The 26875-nt window shown below is 36.8% G+C and overlaps 1 protein-coding gene across 1 annotated transcript; it reads right to left on the bottom strand.

Annotated features, from left to right (window-relative positions):
- Positions 1-18795: 18795 nt before the first annotated feature.
- Positions 18796-22050, bottom strand: LOC118740167 (zinc finger protein sens-like). Its single transcript, XM_036471662.1, has 3 exons — positions 22045-22050; positions 21800-21950; positions 18796-19779 (listed from the first exon to the last, which is right to left on the bottom strand). The coding sequence occupies exons 1-3, from the start codon at positions 22048-22050 to the stop codon at positions 19562-19564; spliced, it is 375 nt and encodes a 124-aa protein (XP_036327555.1). The 3' UTR covers positions 18796-19561.
- Positions 22051-26875: the final 4825 nt, after the last annotated feature.

Below are 26875 nucleotides of genomic sequence, written 5' to 3'. Positions count from 1 at the left end.
GGTTGATCCAGTTCTTATATTTAGTCGGTGAGCAGTATTTTCATATTAGATAGGAGCCTACCTAGGATTGCGCTGTGTCCGAACGGCCGCTCTTTCACCACTTCCACTAAGTCCGTATTCTGACTATAAAGGTCATTAAATCAGTTTTTTAACACTAACAGAAAAATGTATGAGGCAGGAAACTACTTTCTCTAGAGCGTCCTCCATATTACGTTTATGTGCAAAGGAAATGCATCCGTTGTAAATATGGCAAGCATAAGCCACCACCTTGTTTGCTGGGGCATCCATATAGTTCTGTTAGTAGTTTATTCAAAACCACAAGTTATACTAGCGGTGAAAGCAGGCCTCCCACTGGGTACCTGTCACTGCACATACGGGTTTGCTTTGACAACGTAGTTCGGCGTGAATTGCTTTGCTACTTTCTGGAGGTGCCATCCATAACCGGACGCCACAATCTAGCCCTACTTCTTTAAGTGACTTTTGTATTCGTACTACAACTCGATAGAGCTTAGGCTCGAGTCCTTATTCGAGGAATTTCCAATTTAGCTATTTTTCTAACAGCTATCACTCATTCATAAGAAATTTTTACACATGTGTACCGAGGCGAATCAAATCAGGAAGGCATTTTCGGATGTCGATGCATCGAGGAGAAGTTTTTTTGTTCCAAAGTTCATTAACTTCAAGTATCCCGTTCTAGTACTTACCCACCAGATCTGAGTTGTTAACACCCTAACGTGTCACCCTAATGCCAGTAAAATAAATCTCAATAAAAATTGTTAAACTTTTGATAAGCGAGTCTTTGCATTATTCCAGTAGAAATAATTAAAACAAATTTTTATTGTCTAGGTGTCACCGAACAGTGTAAAAAGGCGACTTTGCGTTCGGCAACAAAATTTTTTTGATCTGAATTTGTGTTGCTAAAAAAATCTATACACTCAGTGGTGTATCTGGAACTGTTTTGTTTGCTTGCAAAGGTGTATATGTATTTAATACAAGGCCTCCTATATTGATCCTGTGTCATCATATCTAATATCCATGTATAGTACATATGCATGTATACACCTTTGTAAATATTTTTGTGATTGAATATGCACCCAGCTAGCGCATTTGCCAGACAATTTCTGATATCAGACAAGTCGAAATAAAAAATTGACTATTTAGACAAGTCTTACAGGTTTCGTACAGATTTCTGGGCGAAATGTCTGGAGAATTTTATTTATTTCCTTATCCGATATGTCTGATCGAATTATGTACGATTTCGGGCATACACGTCTGGTAATTCTTATTTTCAATGATTATTTGGTCAGACATCTGTTAGATATCCGTCAGAAACGTCGGTCAGACTCTGCCACGTCGTGTCGGTTAGACTTCCTGTCAACTTCTCTTTTTTGTCGACGAGTCTGACGGATATCTAACAGGTTTCTGGCAATTTTGCTAGCTAGGGTATGTACATAAGTGCTCATATAACTTTAGATATGTTTATTTCCCCTTCCTCCCGCCTTGCCTACTCTGAATTTTCCTTATAATTAAGCACTTTTACTGCTGTTCGTTCAGCTTTTTTGTTTTGGTAATTTAACACACGCGTGCGCTTCTCTTCATTGCATACCACTCACTTGCTGCATCATTTCCATCACTTGCATTACTTACAACGTCGCGGCGGCATCTCGAATCGAACATCACAAACTCGAAACCGAACGCGGCCAACACCGCCACCTGCCCACCTGCCTTTTTGCTTTGCTCCATCGGCCGCTAAGTTCAATTTCATTTTTTGTTTGCTGCTATTGTTTTTGTATATATATGTATATATATTTTTATTTTTTTTACGTTGTAAGGCGCGTCCTGACCTAAGACATTGTTTTTCTGTTAGTGTACTAACCTGTTCGGCGACCAACAGCGAAAAGACAACCAGAATGCTGATGGCCTCCGCTCTTCCGCTATTCGTCACTTGACTCACTTTTGTTCTGCATTTTTGGGTTCTTTTGCGCATTTAATTTACTTATTTGGCGGTGTTGCGGTGTTGCGTGGTTGTTTTTTTTGTTGTTGTTTTAATTTTCGTTTTATTAACTGATACTATTATTTTTGTTAATATTGTGGCGGTGCTATGGCAAAAGGGCTGGCGTGTGTTTAAGGGACGATTTTATTATTTATTTTTTCTGCCTTTCGAAAAAGTCACCTGCGCATACCGATTGGGCCATTGCGGGCATCATTTAAGTTGCCACTTGAAGCATCGAAGCAGTGTTGTTGCTGCTTTTCTTTTTCATAGGTGCATTGCGCAGGACAATGACTGCGAGGGTCAGGATTAGAACGGCGCATGAGCCCCTGTTTGAGGTGAAGCATTACAAATGAGCTTGGTGCGCTCGCATTTAACCGCTAGCTGCAAAGCCGTTTGTACCTAAATCCACTCCACTCTGCTCTTCGTATAGAGTACTAGTAGCCTAATAATCATTTCCATATCCTGGAATGGTTGCTTTTTTGCTCGGCTATTGTGGTTAGACAATGCGTTTCCGCTGGTGTAATTACTTTGTTAATATGAAAAGAATGTCATCTACATAAGAATAGATTTTCCGCCCGCATAAGGCTGAACCACTTGCTCGTTACTTTTTAGTATGCAACAAGACTAAATTTTCTTTAGAAAGGGTTGAGTAATTACATGGTTGACAAATAATGCGGGTGCAGGTGTTTGACATTAGCGGATCGTCCTCTTGACTTTAGGGTGGTTGCTCTAATCCACTTCCTGTAGTTTAGTTTTGCTCTAACCTGAATAAATAATTGGGTGACTTTGTACGTATTTGACTTTAAGCTACATACTCGTACATAAATATACAGTAAAAATGTACATTACCAATGCATTTCATGTATGCACATTAGGGTGGTCCAAAAATGCATGTGAAAAAGTAAAGTCGGAATTTTAATGCTATCACCCCCTAGGATTGTTCTATACCAAAAAAACTATACCTTTATTTTTTAGTTTGACATCAAAAAATATTTAGAGGTCGCTCAAAGCGCCCAAAGTTTTCCATGTATTTTATATGGGGAAAAACAACTTTTGGTAGAAATGGTATAGAATAGTTAAAAATCAATATTTTTCTACCAGAAAACTCTGTGTATCTGCAAGAGATTCCCAATAATAATACCCAATTGTTTATTTAAAAATTTTTTCATTGCAACTATAATTTATAGGGCCGCAACTATGTTCCATCACGTAGCCCATGGCTTTAAGGATTGCAATTACCTCAGCCTGGAAGGCCGAAGCATATTCCCCAACAGAAAAATGAAGCTGGGGATAACTTCGAAAGAGACCACAGATGATAACCCAGAGGCAGTTTTAAGGCCATCAGTGAAGATTCGACAATGTGTGAGTCCGGTCTCAGCGATGGAATTAAACCAGCACTCATTCTCAGGTAACCCAATATTATAGAATCTCTTCAACAAAGGTAATGGTGGAGTACTACTTATTTATTTGGTAGCATTGAAAATACGCAAGTGCTTAAATCTCTGCCGCCAGCGATTTCCGTCGCGACCCACAGAGTGTTATACAAACATCTGGTTCTTTTTAGTCTGCAGGTGGCCTTTAAGGCTTTCCCACGTACGAAAACACAAAATGACGTCAAAAAAAGTTAAGTTAAATAAAGAGGCTATGAAGCAACCATTTTGGTTATTCACTATCCGAACCATATTTTTTTCACGCCAACGTAGATCCCGGTCGAGTCTCCCGTGGACCCCTGGGGATCCAACTGGACCACTCTAGGAATCACTAATCTATGCAGAAGTGAGATACTTTCACTTTTTCCACCAACAATTTTCAACAAAATAATTTTTAAATTTAAATTTTTGAGGAGAATTTTTTTTACAAAAAATAATTTTCTATTAAAATCGCTAAAAAATTAAAAAAAGATATCAAATATTTTTTACAATTAAAACTAAACTAAATGAAAATTTTTATTTTTATTTTAGGGATGAAAATAATTCTAAAAAAAAAAATTATTCATCTCAAAGAAAATATTGATTACTCTAATATAATTGTTTGCTATTTACTGGCCTACTAACAAATCATGCTCAAAAACACCGGCACAAAGCAAAAGTGGGGTGTACTTTTAACCGGACCCAGCTACAAACAAGTATTTCGACCCACTGAATCTGATTGTAATGTCCGTTTGACACCCTCAAAATTTCAATGAAATTGCGAAATTTGCGAATTTCTGCCATTTTTCCCTATTTTCGCAATTAACTTGAAATTTAGGAGGCGTATGAGTCAAACGGAGCTCAGATAGAGATTCAGTGGGTCGAAATACATGTCGGTAGGTGGGTCTTGTTAAAATCACTCACCACTTTTTTATGCCGGAAAAACAACAATAATTTACAAATGGTAAATTCAAGCTCAATTAAATTGTTGAACATATTATAGTCTTAAAATAGTCTTTTTTTCGCAAATCCTTAAGACCGTTTAAAAAATAAAAAATGTTTATATGTACATAATTATAATAATAATAATAATAATAATATATTGGCGCTTACAAATATGCTAGTGATTGGCCGAGTTTCTCCTCCGATTTGTGGCGTGCGCCTTGATGTTGTCACCCGGCGCAGGGACCTACAGTTTTACACCAACTCTCTACGGAGATTGTATATTTATGAGAAGCTGGCAGAAATACACTCGGAGGTTTGCCATTGCCTGCTAAGGGACGGCATTTTTTCTATATTTTTTTTTGCAATTTCGCTTTGACCAGAGCTTGAATCCAGGCCCTGCGGAGTGGAAGCGCGCATTGCTAGCCACTACACCACAGCGGCCTACATACATACATATTAAATCGAAGTAAAATTGAAATTCATATTTTTCTAAAAAAAATGTATCTTTTCTAATTGTTTTAAAAATTTCGTGAAATACTTTTTTTTCAGGGAAATCATTTTCTCTATTAAATTATAGTTTTTTATTTTTGTTTTTTATAAAAATTCAGATTTTTTCTCAAAATTATTTTCCTAAAATCCCAAAAATTTTTTCTAAACTAAATGGGGACGTGTTATTTAGCAAATTTTCGGCAATTTGGGTTTGCCTAAAATTGTAAGATACAATTTTGAAAATGTAAATACAGAACCGCCAAAATGTACACTACTTTCTTATGAGTGCAGGACTTTTTGGGAGACATGTTTCCCTTGGTCCTGAAGGGGTTAAGGTATTTAAGGAACTTAAAATCCTACCATGGCACGGCGTCTTGGGGAATACTAAGAGTCGATATACCTTGGACAAGGTCCATATTACAATCACTATAGCAAATGTGTTATCCATAGGAGCGAATGTGACCCGAAAGTATCAGAATAAATTCTTATGTGAAGCCAGGAACAGACTAGGCACGGTTCTACTGGAAGCACTGAAAAAATTTGCCAGAAGATCAAAACGGTTTGGGAGCATATACAGTCTGAAACAGAAAGGCCTCCATGGAATAACAAAATGTTTTTTAATAGCCTCCGATTGAACGGTGCTTAATCAGTGCGCTAGCTAGACGGACTTACATACATATGTTACACAGATCTTAATTTGGGATTAAGTAACGACCTGCGATCGATTCTTACTTTTCTGTACCTATCTATTTATTATTCCCAGCATATTTTACTAAAAAAATTCTTACCAAACTAGATATCGAGTACTCGAAAGCATACGTTATCCTAAAATATTTTTCATGCATTCATCAGCTGCGCCCTCAAATTCGAATTGATCGGCGATTGTTCTTATTTATTGCAATTATTTTGAATTTAAACATTTTCAATTAAGGACAATTCTTTATATGTGCCTCGAATCAATAAATTAGTTACGTGGGTCATGTCCGCGTTGAATGGCCTGCGAGCGGCACAGGTGCAGGAGCTTACAGGACAATCGAAGAGTGCAAAGGTGAAGAACCCCGCACGACTTGTATCCAAATGCTATAAATACATAAATATCTACATACATACATAGGTAACTAACCTTATTGGGATGTAAACAACAAGTGAACATAAAACATTACAAAAACAATACAGATACATTTTTTGGCAATGCAGCCGCAGGACAATAGTGAATAACTGTTAACCGAGTGCAAATTTAATAGCGATCGACTGGCTGCGCACACACAGAACGCACGGATCGAAGGAGCGGAACGCTTAGGCGAATGAACCGATTAACAGGTCAACGACGGTGACATAAAAGTTCAACAAACCGATAACTGATGTTTGCGCTTTAAAACAACAACGGCGACAACAACTTCAAATGTTGCAAAACAAATGGGCAGAAAGCTAATAAACGCAATAATTTTAGCAAACATAGTCGAATGCTGAACGATGGGGATCATATTGGAGGCAAAAGCGACTGTAATGAAATTGAAAACGCAAATGAAAGAAAACAAAAAAAAACAAGCTTACAAAATAAACACTAAAAAGGATAAATGTTTTGCAAGTCTGTTGTGTTTGCGCAAAGTGGCACAAAGGATTCCCGGGCCACAAAAGGGCGCTACCCCTGCTCTTTACCAGCGTGCCAACAACAACACATTAAAATCCATAAAAACAAAGCAACGACAACAACAATCAAGTTGGAGGCACGCAAAGTAGTTGTCGAGAAACATTTGCAAACAACCTGTGCGGCATGTGCCGCACATTAAGGCCGCCGCAACGAAGCATATGTGATGCGCCGCGCCGCGCTTCGTCACTACACGCAATTGCTGAACGGGGAGTGCGCACATTTCGACGTCGATGGTGCAGGCCGATTGCCTTGTGGCTTGGCTCGTGTCATCTGTTGAATTATAAATTATGGCAAGGAATTAATTTTGTTTTGTCCTCGCGTCGACTGGTCGTCGCTCGTCACTGATGACCGCTTTGCGCAAGCCTCCGTAGGTATGCAACTGCAGTTGCAACTGTGAATCTTGAAATACCCGTAAATAAGAATACGAAAAGCAACAGCAACAAAAACATAGTCAGTTGAGAATTCATTGTAGATGAGTGGACAATGATTGTGTAGCTGTTGTTGGCGGCGACAAAAAGGACATCAGCGCAGCGGTTGCCGCATACTTACAACCAACATGTACAATGAAACGGAGGGCGCGCAAATGCAATGCGGCGTGAATCCAGTGCAAAAGATAGCGTTGTTGTTTTTGTTGTTGTTGTTGTTGTTGCTCTTCTTGCGGCACTTGACGGAACTCGACTTGAGCCTTGACTTGACTTGTGTTGCCAATAATCAGGATCAGCAGCCGCAACATACGGCCACCGTTGGAGTGATTGTCTGTTGAACGATTTAGCCAGAAAAAAGGCAAGAAAACAACGAAAGGACGCGAATCTCCTTTCGGCAATGAGCGGCGCACTTGAAGGCGCGCACGAGCGATACACATATTCAAACACACACACATATATACATACATACATACGTAAATGAGTAGTTGGAGGAGCCGCTAGGACATCTAAGCTGAAAATGTTCTGTGGCTGCACTGCTGTTTTGTCTCCGCTTGTATGCTTTAAATGCCTTGTATGTACATATGTATATGCGCCCCTGACTTCTTATTGCTGCTTTTGGTGTGCGCCAGCAACATGCGCACCTGTCGCTTTAGCAGCAAACGAACGACAGACAACGAAAGGTGCGTTGAAAAATTTCCCGCTGCAGCTTGCTAGCCTGGCCAGGAATACTCGTTCACCAAATAAAAGCAGGAAAAAAAACTACAATAACAAAAAACAAAATCAAAAACGAGAAAAAAAATACTTAAAAAATGTTTTCTGTGCGCGCATTTTTAATTTGTAGCACCACTGGCATCCAATGCATCCCGGCAACCTTGCCCCGCTACAGTCTCAAGCACAGCTCTACACAGCGCTGGTACCTGCATCCACTGGCCGCGGCCAAAATCATCGTTGTCTGTCTGTCAGAGCATCAGCTGAAAGTCTGGCTTAAAGGATAGATACAAGCCTGGTCGGCACACAAACACAGTTACATATACGCTTTTATGAGCTCCTCGACGCAATATGCAATCGACGGCTAGAAGGCACTCCGCGGACGGACAGCGCGGACAGCGGGCAATGAAGATGAGTTGATTTTGTGATTTTATTTCGTAGACACGCGCCTAATTTAGGTTTTTGTTAGTTTGGTTTCCTTGGATTTTGATTTTTTCATTGATTCGTTTTGGCTTTTGTCTCGTTTTTGGTTTATCGGAAATTATATGTTGCAGATGCCAGCGGCAGTCAGATGGTTTTCTGTTTCTTAGCACCGTGTTGTTTAGAGATTTAGGCATGCGCCTCAGGTAATGAGACCATACGCAAACCTGCATGTAGTGTGTAGTTTGTAGCGATTAAAAGGAAGAGAGGGAGAGAGACATGAACTTTTTTTTTGTAGATGAACAGGTTGGATGGACAATTATTTTTCACCTGCTACACTTCTACGCATAGTTACACTTCTGTTTAGTGCATTATTAAGGACCTCATCCTTGTAGCGTTTCTTTCGATGTTTTTTTATTTTTATTATAAATTTGTTGTTATTTAGTAGTTAGCTATGTAGTTACAAGCACATTTTTATTTTTCAGCGTGCATCAAAAATGTTTTACATATACCTACCGACGTAGAATGCTTACTAATAGCAAGAGTGGCTTTTTTGCCCTTAAAATCTAATTAGACATAATGGTACATTTCGTATCGCCATGGCTCAGCACTCTTCTCAAGAACCTGCAACATTAAATCTCTCAGAGCTCTGCTGAAACCATTAACGTAGAGTACATATATGGCTTTTACTTGCCATATTAACAGGGCACTGGGGCATAATCGACATACTCTGGCGGCACACAGTGGTACAGCCCCATACATTTTTTGGAAAATATTAGAGCGCTTTGAGTAGAACCCCAATTTTACGAATGTATGTAACATTTATGGACATAAATCCAAAAAAAACAAAAAAAATATACGAAAAACGATAAGGTCCAAAATGTCTTACAATGCCATAAAAAGCACACCAATGAATATATGACTGCGAAATTTTGTTCATATAGCCGATTATTAAATTTCGAATACGGCTAATTTCGATCCCGGAGAGCTCAGTTTTAGTTTAAGAAGTGCGAGCCAAAATACTTCCGTCTTAGCCTCGCGAAGGTTGGACAGTCAAAAGAAAGTCTGGCGATGATTCCACCTCATCTTCCTCTTGACAGTTGATACAAAATGGCTTAGGTGAAATTCCTATTCTTCCGCTTGAATGCCAGTCGCAGAATGGCCAGTCAGAAACCCCATCAATAGCCCTTGGGAGTTAAAGTATATTTCGGCACCTTTAAAACGCTACCCCCATAACCATGGGACAATCGTATCTTGCGCTTCAAAAAGTCATTTAAAGTGCCCTTTAGAAACACTTTCTACAGCAGAGAAGAGTCTTCCTTTCCATTTTTATGTCACAAATGTAGCATCGCGTTCTTTTGTCCATTTTATTAGCTATCTAGTAGAGTATGCAACTTCATTATAGCGAGTACGAAGTATGCATGCTAGGCTAGCGCTTGCCGAGATAATAAAGGCGTCCCCATTTGCTCCTTATCTGAGGATAATGTTTTAGGGTGCCTTTCCAACACCAAGTCATCAGCCACGTTGTTTTCCGCGATATCACTGTGACCCGGCACCTAAACTAGCCCTATTAAGAAGTACTTCGACTCGACTGATAGAGGGGTTAGACATTCCTTCACCGATTTCGAGCGCACTATCACACCCTTCAGTAGTGAGTCTACCGCTTCCTTGGTGGCAGCTATTTCCACCTGAAAAACACTGCAGAAGTCCGGAGGTCTCCACCAACTTTGTCTCCACATTTTGATCCATCCGTGAAGAATTTTACCGCTCCCTTCTTCGAGTAACCCCACCCTGCCTATACGCCGCTATGTCTGAATTTGGCATTCCCTCCAAACTGATATTACACAACCATAAAGACGTTGAGCAATACCACCAGTTCCGTCAGCATTCGGACAGGGCGACTCCCTTTCATGTGACTTCTTTAATCTGATGTTGGAGAAGATAATAAGATCTGCAGAACTGAACCGCTCAGGAACAATTCACTACAAGAGCATGCAATTGCTGGCTTATGCCGATGACATCGACATCATCGGCAACAAAAACCGCGAAGTCTGTTCTGCCTTTTCCAAGTTGGAAAGGGAAACAAAGCGAATGGGTATGGCGGCAAACAAGGACAAGACGAAGTATCTCCTGTCATCAAGCAAACAGTCAGCACATTCGCGCCTTGGCACCCACGTCACTGTTGACAGTTACAATTTCGAGAAAGTAGATAATTTCGTTTACTTGGGAACCAGCATTAACACCTATAATAATGTCAGCATAGAAATCCAACGCAGAATCACTCTTGCCAACAAATGCTACTTTGGACTGTGTAGGCAATTCAGGAGTAAAGTCCTCTCTCGACGTACAAAAACCAAACTCTATAAGTCACTCATCATGCCCGTGCTGGTATATGGCGCAGAAGCAGGGATAATGACAATATCCGATGAGGCGGCTCTTGGAGTATTCGAGAGAAGGATTTGCGGAAGATTTACCGGCCTTTATGCGATGGCGACGGCGAGTACCGCAGACGATGGAACGATGAGCTGTATGAGCTTTACAACGACATGGACATAGTGCAGCGAATTAAAATACAGCGGCTCCGCTGGCTTGGCCATGTCCTTCGAATGGACACCGACGCTCCAGCTCTGAAAGTATTCAAATCGGAACCCGCTGGTGGTAGCAGAGGAAGAGGGAGGCCCCTACTGCGATGGAAAGACCAGGTGGAGAACGACTTGGCTTCACTTGGCATTTTCAATTGGCGTCAGTTGGCACAGAAAAAAAACGGCTGGTGTGCTTTGTTGAACTCGGCCAAAATCGCTAAGGCGGTTACAGTGCCAAATAAGAAGAAGAAATGAAGGACTACTTTAAAACAAATGCAATGAGTAAATGTTTCGAATTTCGATACTTTTTTTTACTAAAAGAAACAACTTGTGTCTTGGAAGTATGAAAAAGCAGCAGTGAAGTGCAGAACCCAAACCTTTTCAAAAGAAAAAGACTGACCTTGAAGTTGTTTAAACGAAATCCAATTTAAAAAAGTAGAAATAAAATGCAGAGTCGGACAGTCGACTTGCTGCTTGCACACAATTCAAACTGAACATTTGAAATCACATTTACATGTATGTCTGCAGCTTAGCGTGCAAAGATGTTTGCTACAATTGGTTGCGGACATGAGTGTCCATGTTCAAATTTCATTAGCCGAAACATTTAATTTAAAATTTTTAATTTCGGGTTTGCAACGTGCAGAACGAAAGCGAAGTTGTTTAATCCAAATATATTTTAAATTAGTTGAAAATACATGCAGGAAAAGGTAATTGGACATCGCCATGTAAAGTAAATGAGTTCGTTGCAGATAATTTAGTGAGAATTTCAATTAGTTATCATTAAAAATAAAGTAGTTTATAAATTACTATTAAATTAGCTAAGTTTCCTGCAGGGTAATTTCATAATGAGGTAAAATGCATAACAAATGAAACTTCAACTAAAAGTACTGATTATGCAAATTATGGTTGATTTAGAATTTTCTTTGTCGCATTTGCGTCTACAGCACTTAAGTCTCGAATATGCAGATTTTTCAATCGAATTATCGAAACAGCAATCTACCCACATGAATGGAAGCACGCAATTCTTACACCTAGGCCGAAACCTGGGAAAAGTCCCAATTCGGTTGAGGGGTACCGTCCTATCTCGCTACTACCCACGTTGGCAAAAATATTCGACAAAATCTTAGCCAACAGAATATGGACCGACTTCGGTAACAAACTAGAAGCCGAACAACACGCATTTTTCCCCAAACATGGAGTACACACCCTTATTCACACTCTCGAAAATCAGTTGAAACGTTCAAGTGGAGAACACACCGTCGTTCTGTCTGAAGACCTGGCAAAGGCGTATGATAGAGTAATAGCTACTGAAGTAATTAAAGAAATGCACAAGTGCGGTATTCCGACGAATATCCTCAAACTCTCTTTATCCTTCTTATCGTTCAGAAGGATTACAGTCAGAGTTGACGGATTCCTTTCGAAGGTAAAAAAGTTAGAAAACGGAGTCCCACAGGGATCCCCGCTTTCAGTAGTACTCTACACGTTCTATGCCAATTCTCTAATAAAAAAGATAAAAGACGTCGAAGGGATTTCCTACATGGGTGTATACGCAGACAATATTTTCGCAGCAGCTTCCGGAACGCACGAAACAGTCACGCAATGTCTACAAAACCTAGATGAAACAATAAACAAATGGGCTAACTCAACCGGAGCCGCAGTCCCCATAGAAGTAGCAACGGCTCTCCATGTATGCCGTAAAAACAGTTGCGGTGCTAACTCGGTACACATTCGGGAACGAACAATTCCTTTGAAAAATAATATGCGCATACTTGGTGTACATTTCTCTAAAAACATGTTATGGAACAACCACGTTAACGTGCTGAAAGACAAACTGAAAAAAGTCAACAACATGCTCAAAGTCATTTGTTCTAAAAGAAAAGGTCCGCACATAGAAACTGCCATTGCCATCTGTCGCACACTCACCGAAGGCGTACTACAACACTGTATAACGCTCTACGGCTGGACATCCAAAAGAAACATCAAAGCCCTCAACACCGAAATCTACAATTGCTACAGAACAGCCACCGGCTTACTGAAAGCAACTCCCATACCTGCTCTAAAAATAGAAGCGCGAATTCGAGATTTTGAAAATTTACGGTTCAAAAGTTCCTCCAAACTAGCGGCTAAGTCCATCACGGATAACAAACATCCCCTTCACAACATGGTATGGAACCTCATCGACACAACAGAACGTAGGAGGGCACCCGCCCACAAAACGAGCAGTTTAAAAAGAATAATCATGATGTTACATGACACACATATACCTATTCCAAGCAAACCGCCACTGAGCAAGGAAAACATAACTAATCTTATCACAGTAGACACATCACTTAACACAACCAAAAAGAAATCAACTTGTCAACAAGCATACATACAAGGATTGTTGGAAATCACCAACGAGACAGACCCCCAACTTCTCCTTTTCACAGACGGATCGGTAAATTTTAGCACACCCTAATACGCTGTAGTGTCGCAAACAGCAGGCAATCAATTTGCAGTTATCCTTCAAGCTCTGTTACCAATGCACACAGGTATTTTTTGCGCCGAACTAACAGCGATCAAGAAAGCAATATCACTTGCTGCACAGCTAAAAAAGAAAACCCTTATTTGCTCAGACAGTCTCAGCGCCCTTAATGCAATATCAGATGAACGTAATGAAGCTCACCTCTTTGTGTCAGATGCCAGTCTACAGCAACCTATTAGACTTCTATGGGTACCCGGGCACACCGGAATAGAAGGCAATGTAAGGGCGGATCAAGCGGCCAAAGAATGCTTTTCGCTACCTCTAATAACAGATGGTGCAGATGGAAGCCGAACTGAAAATCGCAGCCGACCTCAGAACCTTCCTACACAGGCATAATTTCGATATCCCTAGACATAATTACGACACACAACTCACTCGTAATCAATGCATTAAGTTAGCCAGGCTTCGGACAGGCACTACACTCTTTAACACATCACACCTTTTCACAAAAACACACCCACGAACATGTTCTTTTTGTGCAACATCCCTCACAATAGAGCATGTATTAACAACCTGCCCTCACTCGTTATTAAAAAAAAGCATCAAGGAAATACTGAATTGCAGGAACAGCAACATTAAAGAAATAGAGGAAGCACTCCGTATACACCACCTCAATGAAGAAACTTAATACAATACACATATGTATTCTAAGGCACTCAATGACCTAGACGTCCGGTGCCGATATCATATTTTGCAAATTCATTTGCAATCTATGCTAAATAAATAAATAAATAAATAAATTACTATTAAATAAGCTAAGTTTCCTGCAGGGTAATTTCATAATGAGGTAAAATGCATAACAAATGAAACTTCAACTAAAAGTACTGATTATGCAAATTATGGTTGATTTAGAATTTTCTTTGTCGCATTTGCGTTCATATCACAAGTAAACACATTTTTTTATGTGGAAGAAAATCGCAACATTTTCGGAAAAAAATTTTAAAACGAAAATTTTTAGCCACTTGAAACTTGCACTGACTACAATTGAGTGGGCTACAAAACTGCATACTCAAAATTTTTCTAGAGAATCTAATTAAAAAGCTCGAAAATTTTACAAAAGTTTGTAGAGTTTTTTTTTTATTACATTACACAAAATTTGAGACTTGGATTTATTTGGTTTTTGTTAAAGAATTAATTATATTTTTATAAAAAAATAAAACAAATTAATAACAAAAAGAAGTATAATAAATGTGAAAACTTGTCAAAATTTGGAGCGACAAAATTTTTTTCGACCACTGTATGTGTGTAAACATTATATGTATGTACATTTTTTCCTTTATTTGTTAACTAACTTTATAAAAGTTTGGTTTAGTCTATGAATAAATACATTGCTCAAATACACTAAAAAAATAAACAGACTGATTAGTAATATGTCAAAGTACAAATAGGTGGGGAATTTTACGAACTTTCCGGCAAAATTGAGGAATTGAAATTGAATGAGTTGGCTACCCTGGTGTGGATTTAGAAATCGTTCTCTCAAGTCTCTTATCTAGCGTAATCCCCAGATATTTGACCTCATCGGAGTATTCAAGCACTGCCCCTCCAAGAGTGAGTAGGGTCTATGCCTCTTTGGGCCAATGCCCTTGACATATATTCATAGGCGATTTCTCAATCCGAAGGCCGAATCCGTGGATTTAAGTTACGGCTTAACTAGCTATGATTTTTTTTTTTTTAATAAATCTAATGAATTTAAGCTCGTTCTCGTTTTGCAGAAATAGCACTTTTATTTCAATCGTATGACTAGACTTGGACATAGATTGGCAATCTTGCAAGAATATGGAAATTGGGATGAAAATGAAAGCAAGAACTATAATCTCTGATCTAAGTAAAAAAATTATTTTCTTATTATTGTTTATTTTATTGTTTATAACTTGAAAAATCAGAGCACTACCGCATTCTACCAAAAAAAAAAACGAAAAGATCAAGTGCCGTTGATGCGTCAAAACATTTTGTCACGTCTCAGGCGGCGTCGATAATGTCAATAATGCCATTCAACATGCCGCCATGGACTTTGTCGGCTTTGTAGCTTTCAGCAAATACAATCGGAGGTACGGGGGAGCGGTCGGAGACCACAAGTCAGCTGCCGAATTCAAAGAGACAGCGCGAAAAGTCCTTGACAGCATGTAAAAATGTGGCTTCAGTCAGGCAGGTTGTTCGCTTATATGCGCTGGATCACAAATTGATTTGGCAACTTTTTCTCACTACTTACATACATACACGCACATCACCGTATTGACGCTACCCTCACTTTGCAACAATTTGTTGCACACCAGCCAAGTCGTCAGGCTAGCCAGCCGAATGTAATGATCCACGATCGTGGCACAACAAAGCTTTATGTGATCGATTGTGATCGAAGCAGCAATTTCGGGAATTTCCGCAGCGGAGCGGAGCTGGGGTGTGGCTGGATTGCGTTGCTTGTCCTTTAATGCTTGATTTCGGCAGCAAAACCAAAATATGTAAAAACAAAAAAAAAACAACAACCAGCCAACGAGATTTACGAAAATTATTTGGCACATTTATTCGCGTACGAGGAAAGTGATTACAGAATGCTTTTCTTTCTTTGTTTCGTACCATATGCGCCTACCGCGGGAATGTGACAACCAATTCTCTTCGCTGCATATCGATGATTATGATCCTTTTAAATATAATTATTATAATCATTAATGATGATCACTTTGAACGCATCGCCTTGATCGACAATCAATGAAGTAAATGCGTCGATAATTGTTCGTCGCCGTTGACGAATTTCGAAAATTGTCTTTGCGCGTATTTTGTGTGATTTGTAATTTGCTACGGAAAAAAAATTGGAAATTTACCGCTGAGCAGCGACCGAGATGGAGCCTACGGTGTCATTAGTGTTTTAAGGTGTTTTGGGATGATTTTGTGTATTTTTTCTTTTAGTTGCTTGGTCGTTGTAATGCTGTCGGCCTTTTACAAAGTTGCATATTTGACATTCTCGGTGCTCGGAGATCAAAGGATTGCCGCGGCCGAAAACTATTTGCGGCTTCTGTAGTACCGCCAAAATTGTCGCAAAATAGTGAAAATTATTAAGTCACGCATATTTCGATGAAATCAGGTTTGATCACTGGAACGTTCGCTCGGTCGATCGATCGAGCTGTTGACACAATGTCAATTTGTATGCAATTTGTTGGTAATTAATTTAAGTACTCGTTCTGAAGGATTTGAACGAAAAATAAATTGTGAGAGGAAATAAACAAAAGATCATACGGTTCAAACGACCTTTCAGTGCCATGGAAAAGCATTTTGAAAAAGTTCTTTTTTTAAATGCATAGAAATTTATAGTGTTTTAATATTTGTAGGTATTTCAGAAAGTTGTTATAAAGTTGTCTTCTTAATGGCTGGGGACATAACCCTAAAACCGTCCCGACCACAAAATATCTCGACGGAGCAGCCTCTTAAAGTGCTTTAAAGATTTCCTATGGACGCACACTGAGTTACGGCCAGAAAGAGCTTTTACTTTGTGTGCGTTCAATTCAGTGATGCTCAGAGAGAGCTTTTACTCTGTGCGCTTCCCAGAGCGCTTTGCAGAGTTTGAGCTTTAAAACTCTTCCGCTATGGAATATATTTTGGTCGTGGCTGCTCTCAAGCAAATAAGTAAGAGTAAAACTCCACAACAAGCTTTTCAGGCGTTGTGATTTTCGGCACTCAGACTATAATATAAAACTTAGCTTAAAAACAGAGTGAAAAGGCAAAGCATTTAAATTCATTTGTTTAATACTGTACGGCTTTTCAGCTCAGCCCTGCCAGATGTACGGATTTGCAGGGGTGAAAATGGTTGTACGGATTCAACGTACGGATTTTTAGCTTTCCGTCAAAATGTACGGATTTTGTATGGATTTTCGGAGTGTCTTTTTCATATTGGAAAAATTTGCCTCATAGGTTTCTTATAGTTCCTGAATCCTCCATTTTTTTTATTAAAAAAATATGCGTTATTTTCGTACTTAACGCGATTTTAAAAATCAAACATGAGAGTGGATTTATTGGCCTTTAAAATTATGTATAACAATCTATTGGTAGGCTTCAATTGTTGGGAAGTTCTATCGCGTAAATTTAAAAAAAACCTAAATTTCTTTATTTTTTTAAATTTAACCATCGCTTCAAACATTACACTGTTACTCGGTGTGGTCGACAACCTACCTGAAAAGTTTTAGTACAATAAACTAAGAACACACTGCTCGTTAAAGAGTTCTAGTCAGAAAAATAATAAGGTTGTCTGTGAAGCTATCAATAAATAGGACTAGTGGAAATGTGTTGCTTTAGTTGATGTTATTAAAAGTACGATTCCTGTGTTCACCTAAGTTCAAACGATTTTTTTTTTGTGCTCGCCAAACAAATTTGATCGTACCAATTGTACAACTTGTCCGTGTACGGATTTTAAACTCTAAACGTCTGGCAGCCCTGTTGCAGCTTCAGTTTCGGCCTCGCTTCTACTCTGTTTACAACCTTATAGCTGAATAAAGCGTAGAAAGCCTGAAAAGCTTGTTGTGAAGGCTCCATTAATATCTGAACGACCTCGGAAACGAAAAATAATAGTTTCCGTTATGAATTTCTTTTGGATTATTCGGGGCCATTTTTGTAGTAAAAAACACCCCTGGCATTAAAGGCTGAAGGGTTCTTTATTACGTCGAAAATATTTGAGAAACCCAAAAAAAAAAGTTCGGCTTAAGGAGTGATTTCTCCTAAGATTTGTGCCTAAGAAAAGTAAAAACTTTAGAACCCATTTGAATTAAGTGCAACATTTATTTTTTTTTAATTGGGTACCATTAAAGAAGTAAAATGCCATCTAAATTAAATTATTTAATTTTTAGTTCAAAATAAGCCGATCTTGGAATCGAGTGCACGACATTGCAGACTATACGGCATAGAAAATCATTTTGAAAAGGGTTTTATAATGTAAAATTATCCCCAAACAATTTTACAGTTATGTAAATAAAAGCATTTTTTATTTTTGAAATGTTTATTTTTTCAAGCAGTTTAATAAAATAAATACGTTTTAAATATGACAAAGTTAATGCTTAATATTAAATTAATGAAAATTAAATATACTAAAACATATTTTTTTACTAAATCTATTTTAGCAAATAAATTCTTAAAAAGTTTATCAAATTGGTATTTAATTGATAAAAATTTGAAATTCTAGACATTTTTGGGAAAATTCTTTACTCCAATTTAAAAAATTAAATACATTCTTTGGTTTATTTAGCTGTGGTGTAACTAACAAAATTTTGTTTTAACATTAATTTTACAATTTACATAATTTAAAAAGGCCGAAAGGTTTCTGGAAAGGCCAAATTGTGAAAAAAGTGTATTTACAGCTATAACTAGTGGCAATATATGAAATTCCATAAATATTTGAGCAACAATAAATGAGCAAAAATGCGTACATACATACATATGTACATATTCGTTAGGGCGGGTAAATGCTTTTTTTTTTACTATGCGCTTATAGCAAGAAGGATCCGACGTGTAATTCTAAGCTAGTTTTCCGAAGAAACCATGTGTCTAAAATCGATTGGGAGTGTGCCGAATTGCGAAAATAGGCTTTGAAGAAAATATGAAAATTTGCATTGATGCGCATTCTGGTGGAGGGTTTAAGAAAACGATACGACACTAATCCCCTATGGTATGTTTTTTTTAAGAAAATTTAAGCACTTTTTTACGACACTACAGAAAGACGCGAAGATACACGGGTTTTTCGCCAAATTTTGCTTAGAACTCCACGTTGAATCCTTCTGTGCATAGTCGAAAAAATCTCCCTTACAAATTGACCAGCCCTAATACATAGTCGTGTGTTTAATGGGCGGAAATTACTATATATGAAATTTGTATTAACTTTCATTTAAAATTTTATTCCTAACTAACTAAAACTAAGATCTTATAGGCAATACTAAGAAAGTTAGAAAATCAAAGGCTTTGTAACATTTGCATGCCTATAAAAAAAACGCACACCAACACACAGTCACTGGTTTATGAAAATTTCATCGGACTAATGCTTAAATGCTATTTGCTTAACAACTACATACATACTATACATGCAAACATATCCTGTATGTATATTTGTGTGTGTAGAAAACTTTGGCTTAAACGACTTAGTATCTCAGCAGACCGAACTGGAACCACACAATGCGTACTGGGCGTAGATTAACTTAAACTAAATTACCTTTAACTACTTATGTACTTATTTTTCAGTATAAATACTTTTTTATAAATATGTTAATATTATATGCTGTAATAAATATTTACATTGCTTTGTATCTGGGTGTGTGTGTTCTTACAACACAAACCTTACCACACACATTTAGCCAATCCATAACGGATATTTGTGCGCCGGTACGATTAACGAACTACCAGTCTTGGTGCTGCTTAGGGCCTCTTCCGACCCGTACGCGTGTCTTCAGCAGCTGCTGCTGCTCACCTCCATCTTTACGGGCGCCAAAATTTCCTCGTGTCGAGATTCGCGATGACGACGCAGATCCACTTTGCGTTGAAACGACTGATCGCAGAGACCGCAGCCGAAAGGCTTATAGCCGGTGTGTTTGCGCATGTGCGTGATGAGATTAGAGCTTTGGCTGAAAGCTTTCAGGCAAACGGTGCATTTATGTGGCTTTTCACCTAAAAAGGAAAAAAGGAAACGAAAGTAGAAACAACGAATTAATCAATAAGTTCATTACGAAGGAAGATATGAAAATCAAGTTTTTATGATCGGTTCGGTGTGATTCAAAACAAATGCATAAACAAAATTTCAATACGCGTTGAAATTGAAAAGTGTATTGACTCGAATTTGTTTTCAAATCGTTTTTTGTTTTTTTTTTTTTTATATTTCGCATCGGTTAGAAAATCCGCATAAACGAATAAGTCATTATACGCGAAATCAAAATTGGCTATTGTTTTCTTTATACTGCCCCCGTTTTTAATTGGAATTGTTATGATTATAAATTTGTATTACTACTCGCTTCCATTTCGGTAGGTACACCGCGCAAATTTATTTTAAAAAAAATTTCGAATCAAACTAACATAATTTGTTTACTTTTCAATACGGTTTTATCGAGTGCGCTATAAAGACTGAGGAATAAAAGTTAGAAAGAATTAAGTGTCGAATCAAATCGGTTCTTTGTTAATGCGGGTTTTTCGTAGGTATAAACAAGGTAATAAAAATAGGCAGGTGGCGTGAGCTAAACAGGGGAGGGGGTGGAGCTTTAATGGTGGAGCAATTAAAAATATTAATCACTTTGTCGAGTTTCCACTGAAGGCAAATAGTATGGAAAGCCTTTTGAATATCCTTTAACCCTTTGTAGGGTAGCCGGTACAATAAATGATTTTACACGCTTGTGTAACAAAATCACGCAATTAGTAAAATTAAATCAGATAACAGCGGCGTATGTATGTTAGTGTGTACCTGTATACAGTCGCAAATGCATGGCCGAGTGATTTAATTGTTAGCAAAGTGTCGACATTATTGTACGCTTGAGTGACACGTGACTCGCGTTTTCACACAACTAAGTTGGCAACTGAGTGGCCGCCCTAGCTGACTTTTTAAGTGCAGCAGTGCAATAGTGCAATTTTACAAGGTGTGCTATTTTTTTAATGCAACTATGAAGGCGAAAGGAATAACTGAAGTTGTGAGGAATTTTTTTTATTGAATTTTTTGAGTTGTTAGGGGCTTTGCTTTGATTGCTATGCTTTTTTAAGCGCCTATTGTTTGAAATCGAACAAGAAAGCTTAAAAATATTTTATTTCGATTATAATTTGATTTCAATTAAAATATGATGAAGCTATTTACTAATATTAATTTCACATTTTGAAAAAAAAAAATCAAACGAAAATTCTCAGAAAAAGGATTTTTCACTTATTATTATCAAAATTAAGAAAAAATAGTGCCAAAAACCTAAAAGAGACATTTTTCATTAAATTATTTTTTTTTATAAAAAAATTTATTGAAAAAATTACTTTTTTTTTTATTCCAACTTTCTCAAAAGCCTTAATAAATGTTCTTCTACATTTCAAACTGTAGTGTTTTACATATGCATATTCCTTAGTCTTGAAAGGGTTAAATGAATTGAAGAGGAAAATATGGCTTTTTGTGCGAATCTCAAACTGATAAGTGTGGTAGAAACAGCAAGAGAAAGAAGTACATATGTATGTATTATTTGCTGCCAAAGAGTCAAATTTGAAACTTTGTAAAGGGTAGTAGAAAGTAGAGCTTACTTTTCCTTGTGAAAATTCAACCCCTAGAGGAGCTGTGAGAAATTTCAGAAAGTAAGTAGTAGTAATTGTTCTTACACAAACACCCTGTTCAGACAGTTGTCCACCCAATCAAACAGATTGTTTCACAACTAATGACCGATGGCAAGCGACGATAAGGCGAGTTGTGTGCAATAAATTTTACAGCCCATATGTTCAAGTAACACTGAAGGGATTTAGTGGGGTGAATTGCAGAAAAAAAGATACTCTACAATTTGATTTCATTTCGCTAACATTGGTGAGGCAAACGCGGGCGCCAACTCTGTAAAGGTATTTTGTTAAAATGTAACATAAACCATTTGAGAATTGCTGCAGAAGACGCTAAATATCTATGAAATCATAAGCACCTGATACGTTACACTCAAATCTTTATAGGGGCTTTTAAACTCACCAGTGTGTATGTATGTGTGCTTCTTCATGTCCGATTTTTGATGGAAACGCTTGCCGCAATATTGACAAGGATACGGCCGTGTGTCGCTATGTATCAGCAGATGTGTAGATAAAGTCGACGAACGCTTAAAGGATTTGCCACATTGCTTGCACTGGAAAAAAATAAAATAAGAAAATTTAACTACGTGGGCCATTAAAAATATATACATACACATGCACAAGTAAAATAATACAAATATGGGTTACAAACATAGCGTTACTTCAATGCGGAATGGTGCTGTCTAACATTTTTAATTTTTTCCAACAGCAATTATGAGCGAATTTCTTAACACAAAATATTATTTTTTAATAGAGACTGTAACTACTTTAATGATTTATTTGTTGCTTTTTCATTCCATTCGATTTTTGGTTACTAATCTAGCGGCTTTTGTAGAAAACTGGATTTTTGGGAGAAAACTAGTTAGCACTTTTCTGTTTTAATGCATACATACATACATATCTATTATATTTATTTAAAACTATTTGCACAGCTTTTCAAGAAATTGAGACTCTTTGAAAATAAGTTTATTTAGTTATCACAAAAATATGTACATACATACATATGTATATGTATATACTCATGCACACAAATTAGCTAAGACATATTTATGAAAGATATGTCAAATCTCTTGAGGAAGCCACTAAATACAGATACGCTCGTCAATATTTACTAAACACAGTTAAACAGCTGAGACAAGAGTAGTAGTAAGTATCTGCATAACTGCGAAATTAAGAATGAAAACAAAAGACTGGCTTTCGGGAAGTTGTGAGAGAGTTTGGGACTAAGAATAATTTAGAAAAATATTTGTTTATATGTATGTATATGTATTAGAGGGTTGCATGTATTCATTCAAACTTTAGCCAAACAAAGTACATTTGAATATTTTACTTCAGATAAAAACGCTCAGCGTATGGAATTTCGTAAGTTATGAATATACAATTTGTTTTAAATTTTTTACCTTCAAGTGGAAGAATGTGAACGAATAAATGAAAAATATTCAAATAATTCAAACTCATTTTGGTTAAAATTTTTTTCTACAAACAAATTCGTTCGTATTGTAATAGACATAGACAAGATTTTTATGGATATTCATACAAAAAATTGTCATCTGTTACAATTCAGTTTACTTTCACTTTGTTTGAATATGTATTGTGATGTTGTTGCCATATATCAGAACAGATATTCACTCAAATTTAAAAAAATTTCAAGCCAAAATCATTCATTCGTTTTGAAAATTAATAATTCACAAGCCGTTTTGAATGAATGCATGCAGCCCTCTAATATGTACATAGCTGTATTTTTATGTAAAAGAAGATTTTTATTACGTCAATGTAGACCAATATTTATTTACACGTAAATTTATTTATTTTATACTCATATTTACGTATGTACATGCGGTTTAGATTAGTTAAACCTGGGATGTCACGTGTACGACACGCAACAAAAAGTGGATGCAAGTGTATCGAGGATCCGGTACTCTAAAATACCTACCAAATTTTTTTGTTTTCCTGTGCTGAGCATTATATGCGGGACTTGCGAAAGTAGGATGTGAAGAAGCGCACGTGACTTACGACTTCACTCACGTCTACCCTCCCTCACTCTTGCCAGACTGTCACGTCGCTATTCTTGTAAAAGCTAGTTTGCATCTGAGGACCTTTTTAGTAGGCAACGAGTTGATGACTTTCCTGAGCATTAAAATTAGCCTAGTTTCCATCGAATGTGTGACTTTTTTTTGCTGGAGTTAAGCTATTTTAGATTACATAACCTGTTTTTCATATGAAAAATAAGTCTGCTAGGAAGGCATTACAGTCATCTTTCGATGAAGACGACAATACCACATTCTTCTGAGTGTATTAATAATATTGCAAAATATTATAAGACAGGCGCCAGTTCTTTGCTATATTTCTCCGGTCGAGCAATGATGTGATAAACCATGGCTTTCGCCGAGACTTATATTTTGGATGTTGTTTAACTTTTGCCAAATAATAATAATTTTCATTGAAATAGCTTCAGGGATACCTGTACTTAAGTTCCAAAATTGGCGTAGAATGTGGCTTTTAATATAGCAATTCTGGCTAAGATAGTAAAAAGTCTTTCGTAAGACAAATGAAAGACAGATGGCAAAATAGTTCGAAAGACTTTTGTTATTCTAGCACAAAAGTCTTAGAAAAAAAGCTCTCTCATTGACCACTAGTGAGGAAAAGCTATTTTGAGAGAAAGCACTCGTATGCCATTTAGTTCGCGCCGATTCAACAGGCGCAATGTCTAAGTGAGCGCAACACAGGCGTGCCGTACGAGAGATCCGAGTTCGAGTCCTAGGGCAGCGGATCGTTGTTTTTATTTTTTTTTTATTTGTTTCCTTTTTAATTCAACGTTCTTTAAATTTGTATGCTTTATTGTTGTAAAAAGAAAAAAATATGTATAATTTTTTTAATTTAATTTAATTTTTAGAAACTCATTTTATGTTATTAATCTTTTTTCCTCCTTAATATAATTTTGTTTTAAGTTTTAGATGCTCTTTTAAAAAGAATACTTTTATAATTTCATTTAATTTTTAGGAATTTATATTTCTTTTTTCTAATAAAATTTTTGTCCTTTTGTTTAATTTCATTTAAGTTTTTGAAACATTTTTCTTTAATTTTTTTAACTTAATTTGCTTTTTGCTTTTTAATTTGATTTTATTTAATTTTTAGCTTTTGTTCATGAGTTTTTATTGTTTCAAAAATAAAAATATATATATTTTTTTATTTTATTAAATTTTTAAAACGCACTAATGTTTTATTCATTGTTCCGCAGATTTCTGTAGCACGAATGAAAAATCGATTTGTTGAAACTCGGCACGATTTGAGTAGACTTGTGACAATTCACTGCTCTTAATACAATACAGCTTTGCTTTCTTCACACTTTCTTATTTTTGTTTGTTTTTGATGCTTTTAAACAGAGACGTCTATAGATCCATAGTTAGTACAGTTGAGCAGGAGAATTTTTAGAAAAAGCTGTGCAAATTTATGATAATTTTGGAAAGAATTTACTTATGTATATGTACATATGTATGTAGCTTTGAGAGCACGTTGTGTTGAGGTTTCACACAAACGTGTCCCCGTTTCATTAGGTAAACAATTGATGGCGCATAGTATTTTCCTTTGCCTTTTGGAATCATGTGGCTGACTTTTCATAAATCCATAATGATTTTGTTCGAGTCCCAATTGTTTGGCGAGAAACAGCTTTGCAAATAAGTGGACAAATAACGAACGAATCAGCAATAACAAATCACAAAGAGTATTTTCTAGTGCTTACGGTATTAATATTTTAAATATAGGTGTATAAGAAATTTGTTAGTGTTAGAATGATTCTTTAAAAAGGTGAAGTTAGTTTGTGCTTAGCTGTGTAATTTTTCATGATTTTACATGTTTTATTGTAATGAAATCAAACTAGACATTTATTACTCTGGACTGTACTCAAATACAGCTGAACTAATAGTGAGCTGAACGAGTATATACAACGAAATGAACTCAAAAACGTTCGCTCAGTACTGTGTAGCTCAGAATGAGCGCGAACAATTCTGTTAAATACAAATGTGACTTGTTTTTGTTTGCTAACTACTTAGAACAAAGAAACTAGCATTTGCGCAATAAAATAGGTAAGTTGATTTTATTTAACTCACTGATTTAAAGAAAAAAAACATATATTTTTAATATAGAATTTTGCCTTATTAAGCAGCAAGTGAAACTTTCGTTGAAATAATTTAGATTTACTAGATACATACGGTTATAAAAATTAAATGTGATCGGATATTTCAGAATTTTCAATTCGATTTTTTTGAGTATGCAGTTTTGTAGCCCATTAATTTTAGTACAAAAAATACAAGTTTAAAGTTAGCAAAAAGTCGTGTTGATTTTTAAGAATTTAGAGAATTTTAGTTGAAGGTGTTTAGGCATTTTTTCCATACAAAATATTTTTGAAATTTTTTTTTGTATGAAAGAAAGGGTGCATTCCAAAACGTCAAAATACAAAGCATTAGTTTCTTTCATTTCTAAACCACACTAGAAGCAAAAATCAAACATGCGTAACCTGGTTGAAAACTAGCATCTAACCGTGGTTGCGCACATAATATATATTGGGCTATATACCTGCATACTCAAACAAGTTCTAAAAAATCGAAAAACTATATTTTTCTGTTTTTTTTTTTTATTGTATGAACCATATATTTATAAAAAATTAGAGGGGAAAAATTTAAAATAAAAATTGTGGAAATATATTGTAAAAAATTACACTGGTCTACAAGGGTTTTGCGAATAAGACGGGACCTGGTGTTTCCGAACGGATTTTTCGTGCTGAACACGAATCTGGGGTCCAAAACTTCCCATCACGTCACGTTTTCGAGAAAAAAGGGGTTGAAACCCCTAAAAACAGCGTTTTTGGCCATTTTTGAAAAATTGTAGAGCTGAACCCTGACGTGCTACAAACTTTGTATATGTCAGAAATTAAAGGCTAAATCGTGCCCTTTCGAATGAGCCCTATGCCGAATTAATCGCATGCACCCTTAGATCAGGGGGTGTATTTGTGTCTAGGAGTCCAGGGAAAATTGATCGCAGAAAGAATTTCATCTTAAACGACCATATAAAATGAATGATGCTAAGGTCTTAACTACATTAAGAGTCGCTGATTACGAATCTGAAGTTAGATTTTAAAAATTCAAAATGGCGGATCCAATATGGCGGATTTAAAAATTTTTATTTAGCGAATTTCAGTTTATTTTTTATATCCACCATATTCGACCCGTCATCTTAAATTTTTAAAATCTAACTGCAGATTCGTAATCAGCGACTTTTAATATAGTTAAAACCTTGGCATTATTAATTTTCTATGATCGTTTAAGATTAAATTCTTTCTGTGATCAATTTTTCCTGCACCCCTAAACACAAATACACCCCCTGCTTTAAGGGTGCACGCGATCAATTCGGCATAGGGCTCATTCGAAAGGGCACGGTTTAGCCTTTAATTTCTGATATATGCAAAATTTGTACCACGTCAGGG

Source organism: Rhagoletis pomonella, unplaced genomic scaffold, assembly GCF_013731165.1.
Source record: "Rhagoletis pomonella isolate Grant_MI unplaced genomic scaffold, Rhpom_1.0 Rhpom_scaffold_00005, whole genome shotgun sequence".
In the NCBI taxonomy this organism is placed as follows: domain Eukaryota; kingdom Metazoa; phylum Arthropoda; class Insecta; order Diptera; family Tephritidae; genus Rhagoletis; species Rhagoletis pomonella.
The sequence above is the reverse complement of the archived record's forward strand: the minus strand, read 5'-3'. Positions and strand labels throughout refer to the sequence as shown.